This window comes from Cuculus canorus, chromosome 19, assembly GCF_017976375.1.
Source record: "Cuculus canorus isolate bCucCan1 chromosome 19, bCucCan1.pri, whole genome shotgun sequence".
Classification (NCBI taxonomy): domain Eukaryota; kingdom Metazoa; phylum Chordata; class Aves; order Cuculiformes; family Cuculidae; genus Cuculus; species Cuculus canorus.
The window spans coordinates 11214358-11234490 of record NC_071419.1 but is presented as its reverse complement, the minus strand read 5'-3'; the positions used below and the strand labels follow the sequence as shown (position 1 = coordinate 11234490).

General features: G+C 50.8%; 1 protein-coding gene across 3 annotated transcripts in view; it reads right to left on the bottom strand.

The window, feature by feature from the left end:
* Positions 1–20133, bottom strand: part of RGS3 (regulator of G protein signaling 3) — a 73532-nt gene that overhangs the window by 36613 nt on the left and 16786 nt on the right. For 2 of the 3 annotated variants that reach the window (XM_054083770.1, XM_054083771.1), the window contains 5 exons: positions 19916–20106; positions 18647–18730; positions 10222–10333; positions 3133–3288; positions 2507–2547 (listed from right to left, as the gene is read on the bottom strand). In XM_054083770.1, the coding sequence (XP_053939745.1) occupies positions 2507–2547; positions 3133–3288; positions 10222–10333; positions 18647–18730; positions 19916–20106 (584 nt within the window). The remainder of the gene's footprint in view (positions 1–2506; positions 2548–3132; positions 3289–10221; positions 10334–18646; positions 18731–19915; positions 20107–20133) is intronic. The other variant, XM_009560708.2, reaches the window with a different exon arrangement.

The following is a 20133-nucleotide window of genomic DNA, read 5'->3' as shown; positions in this document are numbered from 1 at the left end:
CAGGACTGAAGATCACCGTTTCCAAGAAGAGCGGCTGTGGGGAAGTCAGGAGGGTGCCATCCTGCACTAGCTCGCTGCTGACTCACAGGCACGTCCCCCGCTCTGTGCCTCAGCTTCCCCTTTCAAACCAAAACTACCCATTGCTGGAGAGTCTGGTGAGACTTAGAGCTGGAAGTGCCCTGTTCCCTTGACGTCAATTGTTTCTATCCGTGCTGCGCACTCATAATGGGCACGTAAAAGTCACCTTCTCCCTGCCTTGCAGGAAAGACGCAGCCAAACCACACCACTGAAGACTCACTTCTCTACCTACTCATTGGCAGATCTCATGCCAGCCTCATCTCCCTAGCTCAGTGGAGACCACCAGCCTCAAAGCAATCCCATGGGGTCCAGGAGGGAATGTCCTGCTCAGCAGGATGCCACCTTCTGAGCCAGATGCTGCCCAAAAGCTGTGGGCTGGCACACCGCAGGACGGGTGCATCCAACTTGCCCTGGAGCACAGGCACATGGACAACCTGCCGATCACCACGGGTTGGGAAGCTCCTGCTCTGCTTGCAGCCTGCTCCAAAATACCTTGAGTGGACAGGGGGAACAAGGAGGACTTTGTAGAATCCCATAATCATGGGGAGCATGCTTGCAGGGAAGTAAATGTTTCACATTTTCTATACAACTACCACACTCCATCTGCAATAGATGGCACAGATCTTGGTCACCAGAGCAGAGAGTCGTTTAAGCCCATCAGAAGAAGGCAAAGCATTCATTACATCTCGACAAAGAGAGTCTTCCCCTCCCAAGATCTCGTGAAACACAGCCAGCTCTCTTTCGGTCACTTCTACTTAGGGGCTTGAAGCTTTTAACTTAAAAGCCAGGCTGCAAGCGCATGAGAAGATGCAGGACTGCCTCATCCTGCTGTTGGGATGTCGCTGACGAACACCCATCGCAGCCTTTGAGTCACAGCCCAGGATTAGCTGGGTACAGAGACATCACGCGAGCCTGATGTTACACTGGGACATGCACTGAGCAAATCCTGAAGGAGGCAGCTCCCGCCCAACTGCCCAAGGAAGACGCAGAGGAGACAAGGAAGGAACAAGAGGAAAACATACGACAGAACTCGTCAGCCCACCCTTACGCAGCAAGTCATGCTTTGGCCCAAATCCCAGCCGCTCAAGGTGAACCACTTTCATTCCGAATGTTTTCATCCAGCTTTCACAATAGCTTATTATTTCGCAGTGCTGCTGTGCAATGTTTGCCTTTCTCCTCTGCGCCCTGGGGATCTTTCCCAGATCCAAATTTCCACCCCTGAAAATACAAGGCCTTGAAACCAGGAAGACAGCAAAGTCACTTGAAAAAGGGAAAAAAAGTAACAGCACTCAACGGCTGCATCAGAAGCAGCATGGCCAGCAGGGCGAGGGAGGAGATTCTGCCCCTCTGCTCTGCTCTGGTGAGACCACACCTGGGGTACTGTGTCCAGTTCTGGAGTCCTCAGCACAGGAAGGACATGGAGCTGTTGGAGTGAGTGCAGAGGACTGCAAAGGCCTGAAACACCTCCCCCCCATGAAGAGAGGCTGAGAGAGCTGGGCTTGTCCAGCCTGGAGAAGAGAAGAGTCCAGGGAGACCTTAGAGCAGCCTTTCAATATTTAAAGGGGGCTGTAGCGATAAGACAAGTGGCAATGATTTTAAATTAAAAGAAGTGAGGTTTAGACTAGATATTAGGAAGAAATTCTTTACTGGAAGGGTGGTGAGGCACTGGCCCAGGTTGCCCTGCGAGGTGTAGATAACCCATGCCTGGAAACGTTCAAGGCCAAGTTAGATGGGGCTTTGAGCAACTTGACCTGGTTGAAGATGTCCCTGCATACTGCAGGGAGGTTGGACTGGATGACCTTCATGGTCTCTTCCAACCCAAACCATTCTATGACTCCATGATCAGGTAGGTCCACTCACTGTGAACCAATTTTGCAGTCTCCTTGGCTGCTTCACAGCACAAACGTAGCTGTGCCAACGTCTGAGTGATTGCAAATCTGTTTAGAGCATTTAGCCATGTACCAGCCACATGTGTTTTTAGAGCTCTGATTATTTGCTTCTTAGATTGAGCTCCCTTATTCTATTTGAGGGCTTCAAACCTGGGTGCTTGAAGGCAAGAAAAAACAAGAAGCCTAAAAAATAAAGACAGAAGAGCTGACAAAGAAATCTGCCCGCCAGGCAAAAAGAATCCCAAGATGAATTAAAAGTGAGATGCTTGGAGGAAGATCCACCTACTGCACACAGGAGGAAGGGGAAAAGCAAACCAGTGCCGCCCAGCCTCCCCGTTCACAGATACCTTTTAGCAGCTTCTTACTAATATATTCTGGCTACAGGCATTAGGTTTCCATTCCAGACCTCTGGCGAAGTAATTACAAAGGAAGTTAAAACCAGCCCAGTCAGTGCTCCTTGCCCCAGCAGAAAGGATTGGAGTTGTTCATACGTGTTCAGCTCCCATTAGAAAGTTAATTAGGAAAACAGTAACACTCACCTCTGCAAGGTAAAGGATGCAGAATTTCCGATCTTCTAAACCTAGAAAGAAGGAAAAACAGGATCAAAATTAAGCTACAACTGCATTTCTGTGAGCAGAGACGCTGGCAGGGGAATTGGCTAAGAGACAGCGTTAATGAATATTCATTGTTGTTATCCCACAGTGCCAGGCTGTGATCCGGGAGTGATGTATGCTGCATCTGCAGGGGCCGCGCCGGGCAGGCTGCACCGCACGCTGCCTTGCATGGACTCACTGTGCTGTCATAGAATCATAAATGGTAGAGGTTGGAAGGGACCACGAAGGTCATCCAGTCCAACCCGCTGCCATGGGCAGGGACACCTCCCACTGGATTCGGTTGCTCCAAGCCCCATCCAACCTGGCCTTGAACACCTCCAGGGATGGGGCAGCCACCACTGCTCTGGGCAACCTGGGCCAGGGCCTCCCCACCCTACCATGGATTCTTCTTTGGGTTTGCCCTTTTGGAAAAAAGGTTTGTGTCGTTCTGAGGCCATGCACAGGCTCCTCTGCCCAACCTGCACAGCCTGATTCCTCCCTGGGGGCTGTGGAGGCCCCACAGTGCCCATGCAGCCATCCTGGGCAGTGGGGTCAGGTCTCTCCCATCTCACCTCTCTGGATACTTTGCTCCCAGGAAAAGTAACCAGAGCAGGTCCTGTTCCTACATCCTTGCGGTTGGCGGTAGCTCTGTCTAGGGCTGTCTGTCTCGGACTCTATCAGTGCCAGTGACTGGGGTCGGTGCCTTTCCAAGGAGATGGAGCTGAATCCTGGAAAATGGTAAGAAGCTGACATGGGGACAGTGGGGGAGAGCTCATCCTGCTCCATTGGGCTCCCACCAGCGTGGCATCACTCAGGAGACCTGGCCAAGAGACTTGCCCTTCCATGGCTTTGGGAACGAAGACAGTGCTGGGGTCAATGCAATGATCAATATTGTGATCCACATCTTGCTAAGTCATGGAGCAACCCATTTCAGCATCCCATCTTGCTGCCAGCTATCCCGGCGATGCCTTATGCTCCAGCTGCTCCACCAGGCCGAGCTTCTGTCCGCAACAAGTAGGTATTCCTGAAGATTTGCCCTGCTCTTTGATCCCTGCTGGGGAGACACAAGTGTCCCTTACATTAGCCTTACAGAAGAATATGAAGCTGTCACAGGACAAGGTCACCTCAGCTCTGAAGCAGGACAGTCTCATGGAGCCAGCTCACTCCTTCACACCAGGGTTGCCCTTGGGAGCACACAGCACCACTAGGCTACAGCTTCCATAACCCTTTTAATGATATTATCTCTGCATAAGCTCAGCTCTACAGGCTGGGCACAGCCGCAGATCCCATTCACAGCAGTGTCAGCACAGGCTCTGCTTCATCTCAACTGCCTGAGCTACGGTGACGATGGGACACACCTCTGCGCCGCAGTGGAAACACCCTGTTCCCCAGTGGGAAGCAATTCTTCTGCCGCAGGCAGCAGCCCTAATGTCAAGGTAAAAGCTGTGACCCATTGAGCGAGACAGATGCCTCCTGAGTCACCTCATGGACACTGCAAAGCCCATGGAGAAGTGCAGTAGCCTGGAGCCATTTGATGGATGTCTCTCCCATGTGCGTTTTGGAGGATTGTTTCCTCCACTGCCAGCTTCACTTTTAGTACACAATCACAGAATCATAGAATAGTTTGGGTTGGAAGGGACCTTAAAGATGATCTAGTCCCAACCCCCCTGCCATGGCCTGGGACATCCCACCAGATCAGGCTGCCCCAAGGCCTATCCAGCCTGGCCTTGGACAGGGCAGCCACCACTTCCCTGGGCAACCTGTTCCAGTGTCTCACCACTCTCATAGTGAAGAAATTCTTCCTAATGTCCAGTCCAAATCTGTCCCTCTCCAGTTTGTAGCCATTCCCCCTCATCCTATCACCACAAGACTTTGTGAATAGCTCCTCTCCAGCTTTCCTGTAGCCCCTTCAGGTACTGGAAGGTCGCTATAAGGTCTCCTCTGAGCCTTCTCTTCTTCAGGCTGAACAAGCCCAACTCTCTCAGCCTGTCCTCATAGCGAAGGTGCTCCAGCCCTCTAATCATCCTTGTAGCCTCCTCTGGACCTGTTCCAACAACTCCATCTCCTTATCCAATGGGATATGGGCTTACAGTATGGGCTGGAATATCACTATGGGGACACTAGGACACCGTGCCACAGCAGCTGCTGGAGCTCAGCACCACCAGGAGCACTACTGTGGACCCTTGGATGATGAGTCCTTCTGTCTTTTCATAAGTTTCCATCTTCTCCACTCTGGGTGATGCGAGGGTCAGGGAAGCAGCCTGGCCCCCCAAGGCTGCCAGCCAAAGGGCTCCAACATTGACCTCCCAAATCTTCACTTCCAGAAGAGGCCTGAGAATAGATGCTGAACAGGCCTAGCTGAGAGCCCATGACTCACACCTGCACCACAGAAGAACCATTCATTGCTCTCCATGGCTCTGCCTGAGCTCTTCCAGCTCCCTCTTTCAAAACCCTAGCAGGACCAACAGGGAGCATTTTCCTTCTTAAGTCAAAGCCTCCAATGGGAGGTCCTTAGCCAGTGCTTTTCTCCCTCAGGGAGGGTTTGGAGGCAAGATCTCAGCCTGCTGCTGGTACACCACAAGTCCACCAACCCCTTCTGCCTCCCAGGCGGTCAGAGTACAACAAACACCCCATGTTCTCAACTGGGCTCTGGGCTCCTCTTTGCACGGTGACCAAAGCTCCCTAAGCTGCCTTGCAAAGCACACTGCAGAAGACCAACACATCTTGGCTGCTTTCCCTCAGGAGCTTTAACCTGGTTTTCCCAGCTGATGCGAGGAGCAAGTCATCCTCTGGACACATGCACTGCCAGCAAAGAAAGGTGATGCTGGAGTCTAACGGCCCTGGGAATGACCCCACTTCTCTTGGGCCTCTGTTTATACTTTCCGCTATACCAAGTGACCTTGACAAAGCCCAAAACCATCAGAATGAAGTTCCTTCTAAATTCCTCTCCATTGAGCTATGTATCTTGGCGATGAGCAACTTCCACCACCAGCAGCTCCTGTCCCTTTGTCGCTCTGAGGCTCAGGGCTACACATAGAAGCATAGAATCACAGGCTGGAGAAGACCTTTAAAATCATCAAGCCCAACTGTACCTGTCCGCTACTAAACCAGATCCCTGAACACCTCTTCTACCCATCTTTTAAACCCTCCAGAGATGGAGACTCCACCCCGTCTTGGGCCAAGCAGCTCAGTGCCTACAAGACCCAGCAAGCAAAGAGCCAACCTCAGCTAAGGAACTGCCCTAATCCCATTTTCTCCTAGTGACCACCTTCAGAGAGAAGCAAACAGGAGGTAAAAGTCTGGCTGCCCAGCCCAACAGCTGAGCTTGAGCTGGTGCCAATCCCTGATGAGGTGCAAGGGGAGGCAGAAGAGCAATGGTAGAGCTAGGAAGGGCAGACCCGAGTGCATATTTCAGCACAAACCAGGTTTGGTGGAATGTCTTCCGCTGGAGCTTTTTCCAGTTTCCAAAGGGTCAGGCTAGCATGCTGGAGCCTTCTGTGCCCTGAAGCCATGCAATCCTTGGACCACAGAGGCCACAAAAAAAACAAGGAAAGAAGCACAACCTTGCGCTGGGGAGGTGGCAGCTGGCTGTCCGGGCAAATCCTGGGTTCTGCTTCCCACACTGTGCAACCTCCACACCTTCTTTTGACAGCTGAACAACTCACACTCTCAGCCAAATGCAGTGAAACACTAAAAGGAATTACGCAGGAGACAAAAAACTCACTTGAAGCTATTTCAGTTTCCTCCTGATACACTGTGATGGTGACTAGCTTGTCTTCCTGAGTAACTTGAACCTTCCCTGCCCCAGGGCTGGGCTGCTGCGTGCACTCAGCACAGATCAGAGGAGTCTGTGTGCGTGTTTTGTGGGGACACGTCCCCCTCTGCGGCTGATCTTCATTCTGAGCATCCATGCTGACGTTTACACAGCTCCTGGCACAACAGCAGCTCTCGGTGCCAGCTCAGCTCTGCCCACCTCCCATGATCAACCCGTGGGAAACCCCCGCTGCTTTCAGGATTTGGATGGTGCATACCAGGTGTTGGAACCTTGGCAATGCCTGGGGCGAGGGCAGACACGCTGCTCCCCAGCATCTCACGGGTGCTCAATGAAGATGGGACTGCATCAGGCACCCAAAGAGAAGCTCTCAAGATCTTAGGGGCATAAGGATAAAGGAATCATAGAATGGTTTGGGCTGGAAGGGACCTTAAAGATCATCCAGTCGCAGCCCCCTGCCATGGGGTAGGGACACCTCCCACTGGATCAGGCTGCCCAAGGCCCATCCAACCTGGCATTGAACACCTCCAGGGATGGGGCAGCCACAGCTTCCCTGGGCAACCTGGGCCAGGGCCTCCCCAATCTCATCGTGAAGAAATTCTTCCTAATGCCCAGTCCAAATCTGCCCCTCTGCAGTTTATACCCGTTCCCCCTCATCCTATCACCACAAGCCTTTACGAATAGTCCCTCTTCAGCTTTCTTGTAGGCCCCTTTCTTGTAGGAAGACTGTTTTGCACATTGAAGCCTGGTTCCCAAGAGGGGATGAGCTTGTCATCCTCTGTGTCATATGTCCCACAGGAGATGTGGCATGGTGCAAGCCCTGGGTGCTTCCCAGTGCCCTTGGTGCAGCAGGGAGAAGCCACAAGGGGACAGGAGCCCCATAAATCATACTTAGGGCATCTGACAATCTTGAAGCTGATGGCTGTAAGACATGGCAAGTTGGGATGCTGGAGACAGCAAAGCATGACATGGAAAGTCTTTGTTTGCAGGATCCTAGCTGGGGCTGAGGCTCACAGCCTGTGGGTCCTCCTTCCAGCTGTAAAACAGGAGTGCTCTTCTCTGTCCCAAAGCTGAGCACACCCACCCAGAAGGACCAGGATCCCAGCGAGGCAGTGACCTTTGCAAGGAAAATTCCCACAGTATCTAGTGAGGAAGCCAGCCCTGTCACACTGGAAACACTGGCCAGCGTGGTGCTCATCAACCAGGCTGGGCTTCTAAAGCAGGAAGACAGCGTATTGTAAAGCAGATTATACTGATTTGCTTTTGCACAGGGCAGTGAGCGGCAGAAACAGGAAACATCACAATGGTCTTCAGCGTACCGGAGATGTCTCAATTGTTATACTCAGCAATACGCCTGTTCCTATTAATGTGCCATTCAGTTCTTTAGAAGACCAACAGAAAAGCCCTGCCAAAAGGGACAGACATCTTTTCACTTGGTCCACCCGCCTTTGAAGCGGCCCTGCCCAAACCAAGAGGGTGAGCTGTCTGAAAACCACCTGTGCCAGATTCCCGGCGTATGGGGGGTGGTTCAGAGCTGCAGAGACAAACATCCCCTTTGGAGAGGCTTGTTAAGCTGTTCCAGATGTGATCCAGCCAAGTTATTATGCCAACAAGGAAATAAGTGGCAGAAAACCGCTCATGAAATCCACACACTCTGCCCGAGGTTAGGAGGCACATTCCTGTGCCGAGCTGCACACAGAGCTCTGTCAGGACCAGCACCAGGGAAGCTGATTTCTTCAAGGAGGCAACCAAAAGCAGAGTTACATGAGCAACCTGATCCAGTGGGAGGTGTCCCTGCACATGGCAGGGGTTTGAAACCGGATGGGCTTCGAGGTCCATTCCAACTTAAGCCATTCTATGATTCTACTCAACAGCCTCTGAGAGCAGCCGGGGTGGCACGTGTGTGCACTCCAGGAGCAGACGCTGACCAACAAGCACTTCCACATGGAACAATCCCTTTTGTCTGCTTCTTAGAAATGAGTAGCATTAAGAACAAACTCAACAAAAAGCTTCAATGGGTTTTCTAAATGGCTCATGCTGTGGCACCCTATGTCCCTTAGTGTTTCTCAGCCCACCAAGTAGGTCAGTGAATTAATCTGGGAGCAGAAATGTTGCTGGAAATGGGAAACAACAACTGACAGGCAGCCAGGGGTGTCTGGCACGGCACTGTGGATCCCCAGCACTCAACAACATGGGGGAGCTGGAGAGATGCAGCTCATTCACAGAGCTCAAAGCACGGCTGGGGAAAGTGGCTGGGAATGTGGCAAAACTCATCCAGAAAATAATCTCTTTGGAGAAGCACCCCAGATCTGGATTAAGCCCTTCTGTGTCAGGGCCACAGGACTTCATAACGACATCAGCTCATACAGTTACAGACTATTTCAGATTGGAAGGGGCCCCTACCCAAAGCACCCAGGATCAGGGCATTCAGGGCTGTGCCCAGTGGAGTCCTGAACACCTCCAGGGATCCCAGAATCATGGAATGCATTGGGTTGGAAGGGACCTCAAAGCCCATCCTGTTCCAACTCCCCTGCCATGGGCAGGGACACTTCCCACTGGATCCGGTTGCTCACAGCCCCATCCAACCTGACTTTGAACATCTCCAGGAATTGGCAGCCACCACTGCTCTGGGCAACCTGAGCCAGGGTCTCTCCACTGTCACAGCAAAACATTTCTTCCTAAGATCTCATCTGCATCTCCCCTCTTTCAGCTGAAAAACATTCCCCCTCAACCTATCCCTGCTCTCCCTGATCAAGATCCCCTTCCCAACTTTTCTAGAGCCTCTTTCAGCACTGAAAGTTGCTCTAAGGTCTGCATGGAGCCTCCTTTTCTCCAGGCTGAGAGAAACTCCGTGGACCCCAAGAAGACAAGATGGAGACCCACAACCTCTCTGCATTCCTTAATATTTGACCAAACTCACCACAGAGAAGTTTTTCCACATCTGTAATCACGATTTCCCACACGGGATGCTGGTCCTGGGCTCAGGGAGGAGCTGCCTGGGCTCAGGGAGAAGCTGGGACACCAGCTCCATGCTGATGCAGTTGGGTGGCTGTACACAAAACCAGTAACCCAAAAAGCAACTGCACCAAAGAAGGAACACAGTGAGACCGGGCCCGGGGCCAAGAAGTGGCTCCACCATAGCAAATAGGATGTGGTAGAGCAATTCATCCATTCTCCTATTGACTGTGAGTAGCTAAAGGCCACCTCTTGTACAGCCTCAGTATTTCAACTTGAAATAACTGATTTTAAGTCATCCCCCTGCCTTAGAAGCCCTCCCTGAGCCCTCAGCTAGGTGTGAAAGCCCAGCCAAGGTGAAGAGACCATAGCCAGAGTCTGCTCTCTTCTCGCTGTTGGGTTCTGCGTGGGGCAGGGATGCTAGTGCAGGGGACAGCGTGGGTGGCTGAAGGGAGAAGTAGCAAAGTAAAGGTCAATAGGGCTTGGCCAGCCTTAGAGACAACCTCTGAGCTCTCTCGAGGCACCACGGGGGAAATCTCAAGACTACACTTCCCTTTCTCAGCCTCGGCAAGCCCCTCTGTAGCACTGTAACACCAGCAAGGGGAACAGCCCGGCACAGCAAAACCCTGGGGAATGCCAGCCCAAAATCCCCAAGAGATGCAGTCAGAAAGCCCTGGGAAGTGGTACTACCTGAGTGCCCCAGAGGCATCCCAGGAGACGGAGCTCCTGGAGACTGCATGAATGCAAGGATGAGAAGGGTGATGCTGGCCCTAAACTCCAAGGAAGGATGATCTGGCAGCACCAGTTGGATGGTACTGTTACTACTGGAAGTAAGGGGATAGCAAGGTGCTATCTCGCTGCTGGGCAGAAGCTTTTACAGCTAGCAGCTCAGAAACCATCCCAAATGGCTCCAGCTGCTGCTGCAGACACTCACCCTCCTGGAGTTTGACGCTCTGCAGGTAGAGAGGGTTCCTCAACACATTGCAGCGCCCAGGCTCGTCCTCCTTGGTGAAAAGCAGCAGGTCGGAGTAGACAAAGAGGGTCACCTGCAAGCACAAAAGCAGCAAAGAAGCTATAAGGAATTCCCCTTTTGGCACTGAGACAGAGTCCTGGAAAGGTCCTCCACCCTGGAAACACACCAGCCACGACAGGCAGCCCAGCCACCCCTTCCCTACAGTGCCGATTGCTGCTGCACCCCTTGGGGTGCTCCCTGGAAGATTCGGACAAGGCTCCCCTGCCTTGGCAGCCACCTACCGAGGCTTGTGCAGTCCTGTGACAGGAGGGATAAACCTGCCCGACAGTTTAACGCCACGCAAACACACCCTCTCTGCTCTCTTGTGTCACTTCCCATTTACATAAGTTATAAATCAGAGGAGTAGGAGGAGGGAATAAGTTGCCGACTAATCCCAGTACACCGAAGAAGTTGTGACTTAAAAGCAAACGCGATCCCCCTGAATGCATTCATGCAGGAGCTCCTCACTGTTCTCTCTCTGCCTGTCCCATTTTGCACTCTTTGAGACAATAACACTTTTTACAACAGCAGAAGCCAAGAGAGCAGATGCAGAGAACAAACTTCACACCGTTAAACCATACCGATGGGTGGAAAGCAAACACTGAACCGAGTGCCTGCCCAGCGCTGTGCTCGAGCAGTGACTCAAGTGTCCCAGGAGCTGGGAGCTACTGCAGAGCAGTGATACATGCTGACAACTTAAAACGTAGGTTTTGTTCTGTTTCTGGCTCTTGCCTGAGGTCCCTAGTTCAATCAGAACAGATTAGAACAGATCTTTAAAGCAAGAAGAATGAGCTGCTCCTCTGTACTGGCAATCCTTGACCCAGAAGCCTACCAGGGGTGAGTAGCTTGGTGCGATCATTATGCCAGTAGCCAAGGTTTGAGGCTGTCCTGCTCTCCAGTACAAGCTGGGGCCCTGCATCAAAACTCCAAAGACGTCAGGAAGCAGCTGGAAGACACCAGTGGGCATAGTGGGTGCTGGACCTGCTGCATGCTGCCAAACCTCACGCTGCTCTCAGCACAGGAGGCAGCATGACAGGCTGAGAGAGTTGAGCTTGTTCAGCCCGGAGAGGAGAAGGCTCCAAGCAGACCTTAGAGAGACCTTCCAGTACCTGAAGGGGCTACAAGAAAGCTGGGGAGGGACATTTTATAAAGGCATGGAGTGATAGGAAGAGGGGGAACGGCTTTAAATTGAAGAGGGGAAGATTTAGACTAGACAAAAGGAGGAATTTCTTCACAATGAGGGTGGGGAGGCCCTGGTACAGGTTTTGCCCAGAGCAGCGGTGGCTGCCCCATCCCTGGAGGTGTTCAAGGCCAGGTTGGATGGGCCTTGGGCAGCCTGATCCACTGGGAGGTGTCCCTGCCCATGGCAGGGAGGTGGACTTATATGACCTCTAAGGTCCCTTCCAACTCAAACCATTCTACAATTCTACGTCAGCTCGTGGCTGCTTTTAACCACACCTTGGGATGCTCTCAAAACCCTCCCACAGCAAAGGGAAAGCTGCTTTGCAGCACCTAGGAACTAAAATGAAGAGTTTGTGGGCTTCACAAAAGCAGAAAACAACCCAGCACCCCAGGGGGTCAGTGGGAGCTGGCATTGCTGCCTCCACCAAGGCACTTTGCTGTGGACAGGTGACTTTACTGTGGACAGGGACTGAGCCACTGTTTACGGGGGCGCATTGCCAGTACAATTTGTCTCCATGCTCAGCGGCTGACGGACACGTGTCAGGAGGAGGACAAGCTGGGTAACAGTTCATCACTCGGTGGTGAGTCTCACATCAGGGCAGCGGCATCTGGCTTTGAAACCCAAATCAAGCCCTGACCACAAGATTTCTCTTTGCTGTGCAAATTCATTTTTGTGGGATTCTTAATAAGCGCAAAGTTACCGGTGTGGTTTAATTGACAATAAAACCAGGGAGTGTCTGTTTTTCTCTGTGTTGTTTGGAAAATCCCTTCCTCTGCTCTCAACACATTATTGGCCCAGTGCCCACATTCACCCTCTTCGTTACTTCTGACCTCATTATTAATACAAGGAATAACGAAGCACAAACTTTACTATAAACTTTTTCTCCTATGCCCATCTTGTTCCAAAAGACAACTTTTCTGGGATGAGTCTGGTGCCTTCCCAAGTCCCTCAGACTCAAAGAAGAGACGTTCAGGGATTTTGGGAATAGCAACTCAGCAAACTGAAGGAGATAAAAGCATGATCAGTAAGTGGTCCTGTTGGAAATGGGAGAAAGAAAACGAAGAGTGAATACACACAGAAATGCAAAGGGTAGAAAAAAGGATGGAAGGGTCACCAAGAAAAACAATCACTTCAAATGCAGGGAGAATTAAATAGGGAATCATGGAAACAGAAATGCATGAAAAGTAAATTTATGCTTTAATAGAAAGATGGGACTGATTGAATCCAGGATGCAGAGAAGATAAAAGCATAGCCAGTATGGGTTATGTAAAGGCGTCTCTATCAGATGGGGCTTCCAGGAAGGCACTGGGTTTTAGAGCAGCTCCACACCAAATGGGTTATAGAGTTCCCTCTGCTCCTCCAGGCTGCGGGAGGAAGAAAACGAGGGTGTCCCTTCCACCTACCCATCCAGAACCTCCCAAGAGCATCCCAGTGCTATAAGGCCCAGGGCTCCAGCAGACCCTGCTCGTGGCGGTGGGAGCAAGACTGGCTCTGCGGGGCAGAGCGTTTACCCCACTTGCAGAGCTGAGCACGGGAAACTCAGTCCATGGATGACCCTAAGGCAGCAACCAGCAGGTATAAAAGAGGAGAGCCGGAATGAGTAATCTGGAGTTCTGCCTAGGGCTGCTGTCACAGCACGGACAAGCTGCAACACGTCTCTAATAGCATACAGACCTGGTACCAACCATGAACAATCACACGGCTCATAAAAGCAAGAGCAAACAAAAAAGGAACACAGCACCTGAATTCATCCAGGCAAGACACAGAATCCATCAGAGCTGCTCCTTGCAGAGTCAGGGTATCATGGAATTATTTGGGTTGGAAGGGACCTCAAAGCCCATCCAGTTCCACCCCCTACCACGGGCAGGGACACCTCCCACTGGATCAGGTTGCTCCAAGCCCCATCCTGGCCTGGAACACCTCCAGGGACGGGGCAGCCACAAATTTCCCAGGCAACCTGGGCCAGGACCTCACCACTCTCATCAAGAAGAATTTCTTCCTAATGTCTAATCTAAATCTTCCTCCTTCCAATTTAAAACCATTCCCCCTCATCCTCTCACTCCAGGCCCTTGCAAAGAGCCCCTCCACAGCTTTCCTGGAGCCTCTTTCTGTACTGGAAGCTGCTCTAAGGTCTCCCCACAGCCTTCTCTTCTCCAGGCTGAACAACCCCAACTCTCTCAGCATCTCCTTGTACGGGAGGTGCTCCAGCCCTCACATCACCTTTGTGGCCTCCGCTGGATCCACTCCAACAGCTCCATGTCCTTTCTTACGTTGGGGATTCCAGAACTGGACGAAATACTCCAGGTAGGGGTCTCACAAGAGCAGAGTTGAGGGGCAGAATCCCCTCCTTTGCCCTGCTGTATCTCTGTGTGTTTCCCAAAATTGATTTCCTACCCCAAAATCAGAAGTAAAACACCAGCATGGTAGAACAACTCCTCTGAACACAGAGACAGGCACATCCATGTTACTACTAGAGCGCTCAAGGCAACACGACAGTGGCCACACAGACCTTTTGGGGGTGAACAGGTTTTACACGGAGGGGAAAAAGTGTTTGTAGAAGCTGACACTGATGTCTCAGACCCTGTTCATCTGTGTGGCTCGGCCACAGCAGAGCTGATAGATTTAACCAACTACAGTGACTGGACGAGCACGGTTACAGGAGGAAGGGCACATTTAAAGGGTTTCCTAAAAGAAAACAAGAGAAAATGAAAGGGAAGGTGGAAAGCAGTGGGTTAGAGTGCTTCCCCAAGATGAAAACAGGAGATAACGCTGGAACTGCTACGGAGTGGCGCTGCAGGAAGGAAGAAGCCATGGCCACACCTTGTAAAGCAAAATATGGCCACAAAAACATCGTGAAGAGGTGCCCAGAAATTCAGCCTTGAAGTCAAAGTATATTCAAGCTTAAGAAGAGTTAGCTCGCCTCCTAAGCTCACCCTCTGCTGCTCACCCATGCACGGGGAGCCACTGACACTTGGTTTACAGCAGGGAAGAGTGCACAGGTTGCTGGCACAATAGATCAGTGCAAACCTTGCCTGATTGTCCCAGTGCTCGGCAGGAAAAACCCAAGCCGGCAGATGCTTTCCAGGACATCACCCTCTCTCCCTCCAACAAAAGTCTCATAGCTGTGTCTGGCAAAACAGAAGGAGCTGAGGAAACAGAGGGGAGCAGAGGCAAGTTTTTTATGATAGAGCTTTCAGATGCCAAAGGAGATCATGGTGATTGATGAGCCCCTGCACTACTGGCCAGAGAACGCTGCCTGCAGCTGGGTGGGGAGCTTTTAAGACAGGTATCCATCCCCAGAACTGAGCCATACACAGTTTCTACTTATCACGATTGGATTCTTCTCCAGAGAGTTGGGTGCAAACCCAAAGAGAATCCCCAGTAAGATCGGTATGAAGGTTGTATCTACAAAGTTCATGTCCCCCCATTCTTTCAGTTCAGCTAAATGGATGAAGCTCTCTTAATCCTCCTCAAGATGAAGCCTTGAGCAATCTGATCCAGTGGGAAGTGTTCCTGCCCATGGCAGTGGGTTGGGCTTTAAGGACCCTTCCAACCCAAACCATTCCACAATTCTGTTTCTATGACTTTTACTTCTGCTTGTATCCATATTAAATGCATGTTCTCCAAGACATCCCAGCAGTCTTTTAGCCTGCAGTGCATTTACTGTCTTTCACCACCTCATGCCTTTTCTTCTGCCAAGAATGTATAAACTAAAGGAATTTATACACTCAGACTTTGATGAAGATACATGACCACACTTGCTAAAAGGAGATCGATGGTGAAGGGTTCAGCTGTCAACCTGGAACCTCACCTTAGCTTACCTGAAGCAGATATTCTTCTGCCACGAACATCAGGCACTGAAGACCTCCAGGGGTCACATGCCTACCCTCAAACAGAGTGGCTGTGCAGATGGATAAATGGTGTAAACAGTGAGGAGGAGCAGGATATCAAGAGACGGTGAAGAAGGGACAAGAGTAGGTAGGACTACATGGTAGAAGGTAAGTGCAGGTATTCTCACCCAAACGAAAGTATCCAAAAAAGGCTGAAAACAAGATTTTGAAACATCTCTGCCACAAAGTAGGGTTTTGGTCAACACACTGTGTTGACCAGACTCAGCCACCCACTGAAACAAAGAGCTGGTACCCTCTCCCAGGTCAGGAGCACAGGGAACTTGCAGTGCAACACTTGGGATGAGAGAGAAAAGCCTCTTGCTCTGCAGAGAAGACCATAAAACCCGGGCATGCCATTCCACGCTCTCCAGGCTCCTGGCTGAACTGAGGGCTTACAGAGTTCCAGGGAGGATCATCCTGATATGCAGACCCTGCCAGGATGGCAGAAGAGAGGGCTGAGAAGCAGGTGAGCATGGCCTACACTGTGAAGGTAAACCCAGGGCTTTGGAAAGTTGCCTCCAGGTGCATTAGAGATGGATCGACAAGGACAAAGTCCATGTTCAACACCTCATGTGCAATTGCCTGCCTTACACTGGTTCCTCTGGCACTCCGCATGCTGGAGGGATTTCAGAAGACCATAAATGTGGGAATTGCAACAAAGTCTAGACAGGATGTGATTAAGGCCTGAATAAGGATTGCTCCAGAGGTAAGGTCAGGGAAAGGACAGATCCTGGCCAGCCTCCAGAGAGATAGGTTGACTCCTTTAGGAGATGGAGGAGAGTTTGCTCAGAGACGAGGATGAAGTGGCTGATGAGGGAACCACCAAAGGGAAAAGATCCTGGGTTTTTGGAAAAGAAAAATGAGCCAGCACCTCTATCTCCTACCCCTGCACCTGGTCCCTCATCTCTTGAGCCACTGAGCCAAAGCAGAATGACATACCGAAAAGAATCCTGCAAACCACAGGAGCAGCAGTCCAGTTTGAGAGAGGTTGGGTGGGAAGGGCAGTGGCAAAATGGAAAACAACATGGAGTAAGGAAGAAAGGACCGATCAGAAACAAGACAGCCTCTGTCCAGGCAGGAGGGAAGGCTGGAGAGTGTGGGAACTCAAGTCCAGCAAAAGGAGAAGCCAGAGCCCTTCTGTACCAGGGAATGCTCCATTATGTCCAGGCCATTTTAGGTCTTGCTGCTTCACGAGTTCAGATTCTCTCACCTCAGTCCACCAGAACTAAAGCAGACACCTCTTGGCTGCTGGAGAAGGGGAGCCTCTCACTTTCCAGAGACCTACACTGACTCCTTGCAGCTCTGCAAAGACTGCCATGACCCTGTGACACACTGTAGACATGAGAAAGTGCCTCCCCAGAGACTCGGCCAATGTCTTGATATTGCCACCTGCAACTGTCAGCTCCCAGCAACATGGGCCTCAGCACCATGCTGGGTTCATACCAAGCAAGACTCCCGCCTTCCAAAGCAGACTCTGCCACACACTTGTTCCTATTCACTGCTGCTATTTTTTCACTCGACTTAGTCACAACCTCAAGCCTTGCCTCTCTGCCAGGCTTGCACGGACACCACAGCCTTAAGGAACCATCATTCCCAAACACTGTCACATTCCTGGCCAGCATACAGCATCCTGCCCTTTCTTGGCAGCAGCTCTAACTGGGAAACCCTGTTCCAGCCTCACGCTCATCATTAGGACATCATAAGCAAATAGGATCCTTACCCTGAGATGTCCTCCTTCTGATTTTGCCCACAGTTGGGGCTCTGAACGTGGCTATTTGGAGATGGAACCGCACATCTCCTCCAAACACACCTGTCCAGAGGCTCTCCTCTGTCTAACCATGAACATCTCCATACACACATACCCCACACAGGCTGCAAACAGCATTAGTTATTCATAATTATTCCACATTTGGCTGCTCCTACAGACCTCTGGGTCCCACCTGAAAGCAAGCAGCTCCAAGCCACCATCCCAACTTCAGGCTGGCCCCATATTTCCAAGCCCTCGCAGCCCACCTGTGCTACACAGCTATGATTTTACCTGATTTCCACTCAAGCAGGTGCTCAGAAGACCCTGAGCAGCAAAGAACAGCAGGACAGACAGGGCAAGAGTTTTACTTAGAAATCAGTGCCAAGTTTCCTAATCGACTGTGCAATTTTTCAGGTACGTTGGCAGAGGAAAAAAAAAGAGTGATTCAAGTGGGGAGGCCCTAGCAAAGGTTGCCCAGAGCAGTGGTGGCTGCCCCATCCCTGGAGGTGTTCCAGGCCAGGTTGGATGGGGCTTGGAGCCCCTGATCCAGTGGGAGGTGTCCCTGCCCATGGCAGGGGGTGGAACTGGATGGGCTTTAAGGTCCCTTCCAAACCAAACCATTCAATGGTTCTGTGCAAAATCAGAGCAAGGGATGAATTACATATTGAAAACTGCAAATAGAGAAGCGTCACTTAACACAACACAATTTTGTAGTGTTTTGCCAGGCCAGCGATGTGACACATCTCTGGGATTCTGCTGCCTGCCATCCAGTAGGTGCTACCCAGAAACTAGGATTAGTCAAGTAAGAATTCCTTGATGGCTCTGTGAGGGCGACTCGCTGTTCACCCCAACTAAATCCAAACCACTCTTACTCTGTAGAGCGGTGAGATTCTCTGAAAACACCCCAAAAGAAAGAACAGTTTCGTCCAGCTCGAGTGAGCAACGCAGGACTGGGCTCTCCCAGTCGCTGCTTCCTCTGTCCTGAGTTCCAGGGCTTTGCAGGCTTTGCACTTGGATGCAGCAAAAGTAACCAACACATCCAAACTCTGCCAGTTTGGACGGTGAACACTGTCACACACGGTCACGTGGAGCCATGGCTCAGCTGTTTTTTTTAATAGCGCTCAGATAACACCACAGAAAAGCTGAAGTAAGAAAAAGGAGAGGAATACGGACAAGACACACGCCCTGTTTCAGGAACTACATTCTCCATCTGATTCTCTAACCTGGCACAAAATATTCTTAAACTGCCTCTTTCCAAGCCTGCCGGTGGCCTCAGCTGTGACCGGCACACATTCACCGTGTGCAGATTCTTCTTTGTGAGTATAAAGGAAGACAAGAAAAACAGTTGATTTCTACCAGAGAAAAGGTTTGATATTTAGTTTATCCCTTAATAAATTGACTACAGGTCTTTCCAAATATCATATTAATATAAGTCAAGTGCAAGACAACTTTTCCTATCTCAATTATTGACATAAAACTGCAGAAGAGCACATTTAAAAAGCTCAGAGAGCACAGGAAGAGCCTTACCTGTATCGTCTTGCTTCTGCTCTCATGAAGCAGCAGCTCCTCTGACAGAAGCAGAGTCCGGGCTGGGTTGCAAAGATCTAGGGGCTACGTGTGAAAAGGAAAAAAAAAAAAAGAACAAGACAGAACGAGTCAAAGCTTCCACTGGCAGTGTGGTTTGCCAGACAAACTTTCCGCCCACCAAATCTGCTTTGTCTTCACCTCAAGCTGTAACCCATTCCAGAAGCCACCCCACGCTGAGCTCAGAGGGACAGAAAGTCTGCAGTCCAGTGACATGATAAAAAAAGCCTTACACTTAACACCTACGTCAAAGCCATCTATAAAAAGACAATCAGCCGCTCGCCTCTGTACGTTAACTGTTCTGCGTGGTGTGGGCTTGAGCGCTCTTTAGCAGGAAACACAACCACAACAGCGGCACGTTAGGTTCTCACGTCCCTCAGACAAGAATATTTGCTATGTGATTCGATGGATTGTTTAAGCCCATAGGAAATCACCAATCAGAGATATCAGGCTGGTGTGGGGTTGGAACTGGATGACCTCTAAGGTCCTTTCCAACCCAAACCACTCTATGATTCTATGATGGGGACAGTGTCGTTGCTGCGAGCAGGGGAGGATGAATGTTTCCCCACAACCTCAGAGATGAAGGCATTCATCAGTCAGGTACTCTAACATACAGGATCTGCTGAGGTTTGCTGCGTCTCTAGCCATAGGAAAGACAAAATAGAAGACCCTGAGGTAACATTAGAGCTCCTACCACCAAATGCAAGGCTAAACTTTAAGAAAATCATTTATGGAACTGTGGGGTGAGAGCATCCTCTGTCAAGTCACTACTGCTCTGGATCCTCCTCCATGATTTTAGTGCTGGCCACCAGCTAAACTAAAACAAACCTTTGCTAGCACGCTGTAAGTAACAGCACAAAGAATCCACAGGAGGAAATCATGCTGATCATCAATTACACAAAGGTGGTTGCTGAAGCCCAGAACCTGGGACACCTTCTCCTGACTCAAGCAAGCACCCAAGGACCATGTCTGAAAGCTAAAAATTGGGAAAACTCCAACAGAGAATCTCTTGGGCAAGACACGGTTCCCTCTGAAAAAGCACACAGCTGCTGAGTGCTGCCAGCTCCAGAGAAGAGAGCTGAGGATAATGGGATCCATGCATCCATGGTGTAGGCTGTTGGGAAATACATCCACCTTGCATGATAAGCTCCGACACAGCCTGCCAGGCTGACTGCACTGGATCAGTGACACCTCATATCCAGCTGCACTTACCTGCACAAAGACGGGGAACACCAGCACCTTGGGAGCCAACGTCACATACGTGCCGTAGCTGGAGTGTGGGATGTGTGGCCGCACTATGGTACAGTTCTGGTAGTTCCCATAGCTCTTCATCGTCTGCACAGTCTTCATCAGTCTGGATTTTCTCCCAGACCCTGTGTGTGATTTCCCTTTACACGCATTTCCTAGAGCGACAGCAGAAGCAGAGAGAA